The sequence below is a fragment of the Limanda limanda genome, chromosome 4 (assembly GCF_963576545.1).
Source record: "Limanda limanda chromosome 4, fLimLim1.1, whole genome shotgun sequence".
NCBI lineage: Eukaryota > Metazoa > Chordata > Actinopteri > Pleuronectiformes > Pleuronectidae > Limanda > Limanda limanda.
The window spans coordinates 31,221,561-31,232,876 of NC_083639.1; the positions used below are offsets into that span (position 1 = coordinate 31,221,561).

The 11,316-nt window shown below is 46.9% G+C and overlaps 2 protein-coding genes across 2 annotated transcripts in view; both read right to left on the bottom strand.

Moving 5' to 3' along the window:
* The window catches only part of LOC132999745 (lysosomal protective protein-like), an 8,276-nt gene extending 4,819 nt beyond the window's left edge, over nt 1-3,457 (bottom strand). Inside the window, exons 1-7 of the mRNA XM_061069502.1 lie at nt 3,264-3,457; nt 1,956-2,119; nt 1,680-1,791; nt 656-706; nt 481-567; nt 249-404; nt 1-168 (exon numbers count right to left, since the gene is read on the bottom strand). The exon at nt 1-168 is cut by the window's left edge and continues 9 nt beyond it. Coding sequence (XP_060925485.1) covers nt 1-168; nt 249-404; nt 481-567; nt 656-706; nt 1,680-1,791; nt 1,956-2,119; nt 3,264-3,269 — 744 coding nt within the window. The 5' untranslated portion in view covers nt 3,270-3,457. The remainder of the gene's footprint in view (nt 169-248; nt 405-480; nt 568-655; nt 707-1,679; nt 1,792-1,955; nt 2,120-3,263) is intronic.
* The window catches only part of LOC133000181 (ribonuclease inhibitor-like), a 40,904-nt gene extending 31,565 nt beyond the window's left edge, over nt 1-9,339 (bottom strand). The window contains exons 1-3 of the mRNA XM_061070046.1: nt 9,318-9,339; nt 7,847-8,000; nt 7,137-7,310 (exon numbers count right to left, since the gene is read on the bottom strand). Of these exons, the coding sequence (XP_060926029.1) occupies nt 7,137-7,310; nt 7,847-8,000; nt 9,318-9,339 (350 nt within the window). The remainder of the gene's footprint in view (nt 1-7,136; nt 7,311-7,846; nt 8,001-9,317) is intronic.
* Between the last annotated feature and the right edge of the window lie 1,977 nt (nt 9,340-11,316).

Genomic DNA, 11,316 nt, shown 5'->3' on the forward strand with positions numbered 1-11,316 from the left:
GCAGTTCTGGTCCTGATTGTTGTAGAAGTTGCACGTGGCGTCGCTGCAGCAAAACGTCTGCAGCCGGCGCCACAGCCCGCTGCCCAAGAGGCCGTGGTAGTAGGCGAAGAACACCAGAGAGTTATCGTTCATCTCGTAACTCGACATACCGTTTCCCACGGCAACGCCCTAACACGACAGGGTGCTGGTTTAGTTCCTATGAGAGTTGATGTCCCTGTGGCGTGAGGTGCTATGACACTGGTGCGTACCTGCAGGTTGAGCGTGGCGTCCTCCATCACTCGCTCCGCCAGCGTGGGGATGTAGATTCCTCCGTAACTCTCTCCGGTCAGAAAGAGGTCGTTCTTGCTGAACTCTGGGAACAAGCGGAAGAATTCCCTCAGAGCCAGGAAGTTGTTCATCGACACCTGGAACCAGGAAACAGATCAAATCACTCCACACCTGTGAGCCAATCAGGACCTGAGTTTCAGACGCGTCACTGACCTCCGTGTCGTTTGTCACGTAATTCTTATCATCAGAGTACGAGAAACCAACTCCTGCTGGAGACTCCAGGTACAACACGTTGGCTAGCTGCTTGGAAACAGTGAACCAATCAGCTTTCAGGAATCAAACCATGTGTCCAACCCCCCCGACACACAAGGCGGCGTGCAGAACTGACCTTGTTCCAGGAATAAGGGTTGTACTGCAAAGTCACTCCATCATCCTGGATCTGAAAAGGGCAGGTCTGGCGTCAGCAGGTGGCGCTGTTATTTTATTTTTTATTTGCCTTTATTGAACCAGGTCGGTCCCGTTGAGATACAATGAGCTCTGTTCCAAGGGAAGCCAAGACAGCAGCATACAAAACATGTCAACAGTCACAAGACACACAGAAATCACATCACACAGATAAAATACATTAAAAAAATTAAAGAAAAGATAAGGCAACAGGACTAAAGCTCCGGATTCACACCAGAACAACAACAAGTGCGGTATGAAGCCGCTCCAATTTCTCTCACACGAGTCTTCAAAGTTTCAAGGTTTATGAGCTCCTTTAACTTTAGAGTTTTTTGCAGTGCATTCCAAGCAGCAGGTGCAGCGAACTTAAAACAGTGCTTACCAAATTCAGAGCAAACTTTGGGCATAATTAATCAATAAAACTCATTTGAACCTAAGCAGTAATTGCTCTGGGATTTAAAGATGTAATTACATAAGTAGTGGGGGAGCAGACCCAAGATAGCTTTATAAATACAAATATGCCAATGTATAAGGCGGCGTGCTGCCAGAGATGGCCACTCAACTCGAGCCAATGAGATGCAGCGGTGAGTGAGGGCTTTACAACCAGTGACAAACCTTAAGGCTCCATGATATACAGAGTCTAGAGAACGTTCATAAGAGATCACTGTAATCCAGTACAGGGAGGAGAGTGGGAGCAATCAACTCTGTTCTGGTAAAAGAAGAAAAAACGGACGAATCCCAGTTTCACTCTTCATTTTTTTACCAGATTTTCTACATGTGGTTTAAAAGAAAGTCGATCATCAATTAAAATGCCGAGATACTTGTAACAGTTGACACGTTCAGTTTCATACCCTTGCAATGACAACATGCTGGGTGGAGACACAGGCACTTTCCTGCCATTGGAAAATATCCACAAAACAAACCAGAACCACCAGAATCAGACCCTGGTGCAGGTGGAGGTGACCTACCAGGAAGGGGCCGTGCTCGGTCAGCAGTCCGTCCAGAGAGCTGCAGCCGGGGCCGCCGTTCAACCACAGCACCACCGGGTCAGAGGTCGGCTCGTTCTGGGACTCCACCCACCTGAGGACAAGAAGCAGCTCAGCTGACGGAGGGCCGGGTGGATGTCCTGGGAATCAAAGAGCTCGTAGAAACGTCTTTTTATATTTGATGTTCCTCCCTCACATGTGACAGTGGAGCCGCTGACATCACACGTGAGGTGTCAGGTGGGCGTGTCAGGTACTGACCAGTAGTGCAGGTGCTTTCCGTCGGCCACGCTCAGGTAACCAGAGTAATGTCTGAAGCTCGGCTGCTTCTGCAGACCAGGCAGGAAGGTCACCTCATCTCCTGCCGGCGCCGCGTCGCCGCCCAGCAGAGACGACAGGAAGTAGATCAACACCGCCCACTGCATCTGAAACCAGACAGGAAGTAGATCAACACCACCCACTGCATCTGAAACCAGGCAGGAAGTGACATCAACACCACAAACTGCATCTGAAACCAGACAGGAAGTAGATCAACACCACCCACTGCATCTGAAACCAGACAGGAAGTGACATCACAACTTACGCAAGAAACAGAACCAACATGGAACAACTAATACAATCAAATCAAATGAGTTCAAACTGAAAGTAAATGATATAATGAATCGTGGCTCCTTATGATTTTGTGTTAGTGGAGATGTTGTAAATAAAGTTTAGAGTTTCTCTCCTGAACATGAAATTTAATCATAAATAAAATGTATAGAAAAAGATCTTTGTGTCCAGCTCAGGACTGAGGACAAACTCAAACATGAGACGTTTCAGGAAGTGATGCGTTGGCTTTGTTTTGAGTTTCTATTAAAACAGTCGAGGAAACAAAAGGTTAATTAGTCTGTAGCTTCAAATGTTTAATACTTTGACTGAGGAGGTGAAATTAATCAAGAGAGAAAAAACTGTTTCATAAAATATCTTCTTCGAGAAATCTGCAGCAGAATGAGACGAATCATGAAGCAGTGCGTGCGTGTGTGTCTGTGTGTGTATGTGTGTGTCTCTGTGTGTGTGTGTGTGTCTGTGTGTGTGTGTTAAATCTTCTACACAAACATCTGACTCAATGTTTTCATCTCAGAGAAGAACACGTGTTCAAATGGGACGAATATGAATAAAGTAAATAAGAGCAGCTGCACATGATGGACAGCAGGGGGCGCTACAGGCCTGAGTGTAATACACATGTTATTAGAGGAAGTTTGTTTTAGCTGCTGTTTCTGTCTCTGGGTGCTAGCTGCTAACTGCTAACAGCTAACTGCTAACTGCTCACTGCTAACAGCTAACTGCTAACTGCTTACTGCTAGCTGCTAACTGCTAACAGCTAACTGCTTACTGCTAACTGCTTACTGCTAACTGCTAACTGCTTACTGCTAGCTGCTAACTGCTTACTGCTAACTGCTAACTGCTAACTGCTTACTGCTAACTGCTAACTGCTAACTGCTAACTGCTAACTGCTAGCTGAACTGTGAGCACCACAGAGAAAAACTTAAAACAGGAACCAAGCAAAGTTCTCTCCGTCAACACCCTCACCTTCATCTGGTTCCTCTTGGTTCCTCTGGGTTCTACCTGGTTCCTCTGGGTTCTACCTGGTTCCTCTTGTTCTACCTGGTTCCTCTGGTCCCACCTGGTTCCTCTGGGTTCTACCTAGTTCTTCTGGGTTCTACCTGGTTCCTCTGGTTCTACCTGGTTCTTCTGAGCAGCTGAAGTCGCAGCTGGAGACAATATAGAATCACAGAGGTCACATGACCGCAAACTGTCACATGACTCACTCCGTCAGTCAGCTGACAGCAGGGTGCGTTCATCAGCTCACAGGCGCAGTACCGCCCCCTGCTGGACCGGAGTGAGGATCAGATGATTGACAGGAGCCTCACTCGGAGTCAGTTGCTATGGAAACACAGGTGAAGGTCTTCTTCTGGATGTGAGTTGATCTGAAGTCGATGAACAGGATGTGAGACACGTGACCATCATCATCTTCCTCTGGTTCATCACAGACACAAACTCTTCTTCAGTATAAAGTAAATCCCATAAACGTGTTTGATGGAATTCTAACGGATCCTTTGACGACGTGTTGTTCACACTTTGTGTTTGGTCACCGTGACAACAGCCTGGTGCACAGCTCCATGAAGAGATGATGGTCTCACTCTGCTGCAGAGGAAGTGGACCTCAGAGCTTCAACATCTGCTGGACAGATGTTAGAGCAACGTGTTCATGAACATGGCTTCAAAGTCACATGTTACACTGACACACGTGTGTTCAGGATCATCACAAAGTCACATGATGACCTCTCCACACAGTGAGAACTGGAGCCTGTCAGGAACTGACTCTGTCAAACATTTCTGATCCTGAAGTCACAAAGAACTGAGACGGGCTTGAACAGGAAGTGACATCATCATGTTGAGACAAGTGTCTCCACAAAATAACACAAACTGTTCAACACAACAGGCCCAACATGTCCCCTGTCTTCAGGACATCATCTCTCAGACACTTTCTGTCCCTTGTCTCTGCTGGGAACCTCCCATCATCAATTATTTCCCAGCATGCAGCTGTTCCCAGAGGCTGCTACAGTCTCCCCCTGGTGGTTGTTCTGAGGTGGTGCTCGAGAACACACAACAAGAATCTTCATCTACGTTTGTATAAAACGTCCTCGGGTCAGTTTTCTAATAAATAGTGTAAAATGTTTAATAAACAGTTTCCTCAGAGACTTAAAGATGCTCTGCTCTTCATCGACTCTTCTTCATACTGTAAATGTCTCATTCACTTTTCTTCTGCTTGTTTCCATTCTGTCAAACTGGTGATTTTGTTCTTTTACCTGCACCAAGGACGAGATGTTTCCACCTGTTTGTTTGAAGAGGAAAGAAACGCTGAGTCATGATTCCAGTGAAGTCGGTGGAAGGATGTTTATTGAGCATTAAAGCAGAGACAAGTAGAAACAGAACTTTTCTCTCTGAGATGTTTTTCTTCTCGTTACATCTGGTTTGTCACAGAGGAAATGATCCATGTGTTTGACTCATAGACTGAATATAAAGGCTTTGACTGGGATGTGCTGCTGTTATACTGCAGCGCCACCTGTGGGTCAAAAGTAGAAAAGCCACCACCGCTCTGCACCTGATGCAGAAATGAAAACGTCCCATTTTTAAGTCCAGAGTTTTGATCCTTTGTGTCAAAGACAAAACTCTGATTTTAAACTCAAGGTGATTTCAATGTGTTTAACTTTGTGTTGAACTATATCAATTTGTGACGTGAATCCAGGAACTTTAAGATCATAAACAAACATCTACACAGAATGTGGTTCTACACACATGGAGACAGACTGAGGGACAAAGGTGGACAATAATAAAGACAAACTTAAACACACTGTATGTGACTCTTTATAGAGGGTTTATATATTCTGCTTGTGTTGTGTCATTTCAATTAACACATTCTTCATGTGAATAAACACAATCGGTGCAGGAAGGTTGCTGGTTTGAATCTGGTTCAGATGGGTCTTCCTGTGTGGAGTCTGCATGTTCTCCACGTGTTTTCTCCAGGTGCTCCGGCTTCATCTCACAAACACATGCAGATTAGGGGTTGTGTAGATTGGAGACTACACACAAGCTGCTGCTGCTTCAGCCTCTGGATCCTCAGGACACAGCTCAGCCTCCGTCCACACACACTGTCCTCTTCACACTCAGCTTCAGTCAGACCTCCACCTGTTGAGAGAAGAAGACATCAGTGTCACAGAGACTCACTTCATCAGCTGTGAGTCAGTGATGCAGCTCATCCAGTAGAAAGAGCAGCAGGGACTTCAGTCCTGTTCAGAGGTGGAGCAGCTTCCTCTCTGCTTCATGTTCACGTGTTGGAATGAACACGCTAAGAGCTCAGTGTGTGTCCTCTGCATGTCAAAGTGCAGAGTGGACACCTGAGAGGTGGATTTACTGCTGTTACAGGTGAAGACATGTTTCACTGTGTGTTGATGAACATCTGCTTCTGACAAACTGGGACCAGATGAGACAGATGGACCTCAGCAGAGGTTCTGCTCTGTAGAAAGAGCTCCTGGTTACCATGGTGATGAGGAGAGGCTTCAGTCCCACTGATCTCAGAGCTGTGACAAAGATCCACCTGATCAGTTCTTCACTGATGAAGTGAGAGGACAAACTGTCTCAGATCAGATGAAGACGTCTCTGTCCCTCGTGTGAGGCTGTCAGCTGTGGTCCAGCTTCACTTCCTGTTCACATGAAAACAACAACAACTGTCGTCTTCACGTCAACTCAATCACATGATCCCAAGCAGCTTGTGGCTCGTCTGATTGGCCGACTGTTGTCTCTCTGTGTCTCTGTCCAATCCTGACGTCTGTCCTCATTGTCCTCTCACAGCTTCACTGAGGAAACACTGAGGCCTGAACTACGAAGACACTTCAACATGTCCAGGAGATCTTTCTGAGATCAGCTCAACTGAACCTGACAGACACAGTCAGGCTAAGTGGTCACATGACGCTGGTTATCAACTCGTTAAGTTAACTCAGGTTTACCTCAACGAGATCTGAGCGTGCACATAAAAGGGGCGGGGTTTACTGTTTGTGACCAATCACAGACATGGACAGTTTGACTGACAGCAGAGCCTCATATTTCACAACCAGGATCAAACTGTTCTATAATAAAAATCAGAGGAGAACAAACACATGATCCAGAATAAAAGAAACTCAGTCACAGCTGCTAAATGCAGGAAGAACAGCTGGTAAAACATCTGGATCGTGTCAATGTGTAAGTTACAGCGCCCCCTGGTGGCATCTGGTAAAAATATATTACGTGACCACGACATAATAACGTGTGAACGAGATAAATAACTCGAGGTCACGAGATCTGAAGCTGTTGTTTACTAACAAGACGAGTGGAAGACACACACTGTCTCACTGACTTTGAGGACACACACTCTGTCTCACTGACTCTGAGGACATACACTGTCTCACTGTCTCTGAGGACACACACATGGACCTGTCTCCAGGAAGCTGACTGAGGTCATCTGGTGTTTTGGGGACAGGATGAGTCTGGAGACATTGAGATGTTCTGGGTGAGTTAGAGATCAACTGAACCAACCAGACGTTGATTTAAACTTCCCTTATTCGTCCCTTTAAGGAGAGTGTGCACCACACAACAGTGTAGAGTCACTGTGGTCAGTGGGCGGAGCTTCTATACGGGTTGATCTCCAACTTAACCTGGAGCAGGTTAGCCGTTCATCAGAAGTTACCATGGTGATTTACCTCGTTAAGAAGTGGACGAGCTTCGTAGGACTGAAAAAACTAAACCTGAAGTTAACCTGATAACCACAAATCCTGCTTGGTAGCACAGACCCTGGATCTGTGATACTGACTGTGTTTAGTAAAATACTGATGAAAGCAGCGTGGACTGACTCCAACCATCTACTGACCTCAGAGTCTCCAGTCGACAGGTTGGACTCTGCTGTAGATCAAGCAGCTCCTTCACTGCTGAGTCCTGCAGGTCGTTGTGTCTCAGATCCAGTTCTCTCAGATGAGAGGGGTTTGACCTCAGAGCTGAAGCCAGAGAAGAACAGCTGATCTCTGAGAGACTGCAGCCATCCAACCTGGATAAAGAAATATGAAGATTAGAATGTGTCCTCCTGTTGTTGTGGATCGTCATCATGTCAACACAGACTCTCAACATGCTGCTGACCTCAGTCCAGTCTGTGACCTGAAGATAAATATCAGATCAGAAATGTTGGACCATTGTTTCATTCATCAGCTTCTTCTCTGTGTGTTGGTCACTGAGCAGGTTTGTGTAATTAAACACTGTTTAAAGTAGGGACGGCTCCTGATGTCACTTCCTGTTTGTTTCTATACTTATCAACTGTCCAACGTGTTTCAATAAGAATGTGTCTTATTTTGAAAACCTGAGGAGGACGAGTGCTCGGCCTCAGTCCACATGTTATTTACTGACACTTTCTCAGTGTTCAGGAGCAGGTGAGTGCAGGTGAATGGAGCTGATGAGGTGGACGTGACTGACAGGCTGGGTGAGGGACAGATGACTGAGGGACAGTGAGCAGAGCAGAACTGAGACAATTTAAATAAATAATGACCCAATAAGAAAGAAAGTCTGAAAAGTGAAGAAGGATTTAAGGACCTCAGAGTCTCCAGTCGACAGTTTGGACTCTCCAGTCCAGAACACAGCAGCTTCACTCCTGAATCCTGCAGCTCGTTGTAGCTCAGATCCAGTTCTCTCAGATGTGAGGGGTCTGACTTCAGAGCTGAGGCCACGACTTCACACTGAGTCTCTGAGAGTCGACAACCAACGAGTCTGTAATTAAAGAAAATATCAAATCTGTTAGAATTAAATCAGAAAACACAACATTCATACAAAACGTGATCATGTGACCCTCACCCTGGTAAATCCCCTCTTTGTTAAAAACTCCTCAAGAGAATCCTTTCAGATTTGGTTCAAGTTTCATTCAGACTAACAGAGGAACTCATTAGATTCAAGTGGTCAGAGGTCAAAGGTCAAGGTCACAGAACATGTTCATGGCCTCTTGAACATGATATCTCTGTCACACCGCGGTGAGGTTTGTCTTGTCTTGGGGTTTTTGTCTCGTAACTTCCTGTTTTATTTTGAAATCCTAACTCTCCTCTCGTTTCAGGTCACTTGCCCTTCCTCATGTGTCACCGGTCTGATTGTCTCTGATTGTTTCCACCTGTTCCCTTCACCCTCATGTGCTTATAGTCTGCGTCTCCCCTTTGTCTTGTGCCGAAGTGTTTCGTTCTTGTTCGTGCACCTAAGCCTTACCCACAGTCATTGTCGTTTTTGCCAAAGAGTTTCTTGCTACGCCACGTAAGTTGTTTTCTGTTTCCTCCTTGAGAGTGATTTTTTGTTTGTTAAAGTTTTCCAGTTTAGCTTTGTTTTGTGTTGTTTGTAAACTGTTTTTCTTCCCTTTTGGAGCGATTTATGTTAAGAGAGATTTAGTTAGTATGTTGAGCCTCCTGTTTAGGTGAGCCTTTTCTTTTGCCCCATTTATTAGTAGTTTGGTTTTCCTCCTTCGGGAGCGCTTTTGATTTCTTGCTCTTGCCATTTGTTTGTCCTCCTTCGGGAGTGGTTTATGTTTAAAAGCTTTTTCTTTTTCTAGTGTATGTTTTGTATTTATTAGGAAGTTCTTTTTCCCCAGTTATTGCTTGCCAAGTATTATATTATTAGATAGATATAGTTAGTGAGATTTTCATAGCCTTCTTGTTTGTCACTCTGCATTGAGGTTCTGAAATCAATAAAGTGTGCTGGTACGTGATATTCTCTGCTTCTGAGTCCTCATTCCAGTCCAGGCCTGACATTACACTTCGGCCAGTATGGGCCCGGGATTCGCCAGTTTGCCAATCCCTCACAGACTTTGAAGCGGCGCTGCAGAAAACTTTCGACCCGGTAACGACTGACCGGGAGAAAGCTGGGGAGCTGAGCGGGCTGAGACAGGGCAGCGACTCCGTTTGTGATTACGCTATCCGTTTCCGCACTTTGTCGGCGGAGAGTGGCTGGAATACAACGGCCTTATACGACGTGTTCCTGAAGGGGCTGGCAGCTCCTATCCAAGACCTTCTGATTCCCTTGGACCTACCCACAGATCTCGACTCACTCATCGCACTCGCAATCCGGACAGACAACAGAACCCGTCAACTCAGGCAGCAACGTCTTCCGAGACCCACAACGATGGAGAGACCCCTACGCACTCAAGCACCAGGATGGTCAACCACCCGTCGATCACCGCCAGAGCATCGTCATCATTCCCATCCGGAAGGAGAGGGAGAGCCCATGCAGCTAGGAAGAGCTCGACTAACACCCGGGGAACGACAGAAACGTCTGCAGGAGGGCCGATGCTTCTACTGCGGTGAACCCGGTCATCTCGTCGCCACCTGCACTGCCAAACGGACCATGGTGGTGAGTGAATTCAAGGTTTCAGGCACCACCTCACGCACTCTCACGACAGTCCAGGTAATGCACCACACCACCACTGAACTCAAGGCGCTCATAGACTCAGGGGCTGATTCGCCCCTCATCATCAGCCGGAGCTGGTTTCTTCTTTGTGGGGAAGAAGGATGGCTCCCTCAGACCGTGCATTGACTACAGCCCACTCAATGACATCACTATAAAGAATCGCTATCCACTTCCTCTTATGTCATCCGTGTTTGACCAGCTCCAACAGGCCAAGATCTTCACCAAGTTGGATCTTCGCAACGCCTATCACTTGGTGCGGATCAGAGAAGGTGACGAGTGGAAGACTGGTTTTAATACACCCAGTGGACACTATGAATATAAAGTCATGCCTTTTGGTCTCACAAATGCTCCTGCTGTTTTCCAGGCTATGATAAATGACGTGTTAAGAGACTTTCTTGACCATTTCGTGTATGTTTATTTAGATGACATACTTATCTACTCCTCTGACCTGAAAAAACACCAAGACCATGTAACTCAGGTACTGAAAAGACTGCTAGAAAATAAACTATATGTCAAAGCAGAAAAAAGTGAATTCCATGCCGACACTGTCTCCTTCCTGGGCTTCATCGTAGCCCCTGGAAGTGTGCAGATGGACCCGGCTAAAATTAGCGCTGTGGTCGAGTGGCCTACACCTGATAGCCGCAAAAAGGTTCAGCAGTTCCTTGGGTTTGCTAACTTTTACAGGCCGTTCATCAGAGGCTTCAGCGCAATAGCTTCCCCTCTCCATGCTCTTACCTCCACAAAGGTGCAGTTCCAGTGGTCTCCTGAAGCTGATGCTGCTTTTCGGATCCTCAAGCACCGCTTTACCTCGGCTCCCATCCTCACCCTGCCTGACCCTCAACGACAGTTCGTGGTAGAGGTGGACGCCTCCAACGAAGGAGTCGGGGCCATCCTCTCCCAGCGGTCAGAGCAGGATGGTAAGGTGCATCCTTGTGCCTTCCTGTCACGGCGGCTATCCAAGGCGGAGCGGAACTACGACGTTGGTAACCGGGAGTTGCTGGCGGTCAAACTCGCGCTGGAAGAGTGGAGACACTGGCTCGAGGGTGCTGAACATCCATTCATTGTCTGGACTGATCATAAAAATCTGGAATACATCAAGAAAGCCAAAAGACTCAATTCTCGCCAGGCCAGGTGGGCGCTATTTTTTAACAGATTCTCTTTTTCTCTCTCATACAGGCCGGGGTCCAAGAACGTCAAGCCAGACGCCCTGTCTCGTCTCTTCGACCCCGAACCTGTTGCCAAGGACCCAGAAACGATCCTCCCACTTACCTGTGTGGTTGGAGCAATGACTTGGCAGATAGAAAATGAGGTTAAGCAGGCTAATGGTGAGGTCCCATCACCTAGTGGGTGCCCAGATAATCGTTTGTTTGTCCCAGTTGAATTGCGCCCACAGGTGATCCACTGGGCCCACACCACGCTGCTTTCCTGCCATCCGGGAGTTCGAAGAACGATATTCGCTATCTCCCGGAGGTTCTGGTGGCCCTCCATGGAACCGGAGGTCCGGGAATACGTAGATGCTTGTTCGGTCTGCGCCCGAAACAAGACATCCTCCGGGTCACACATGGGTCTTTTGCAGCCACTTCCCATCCCCTCCAGACCGTGGTCCAACATCTCGGTAGACT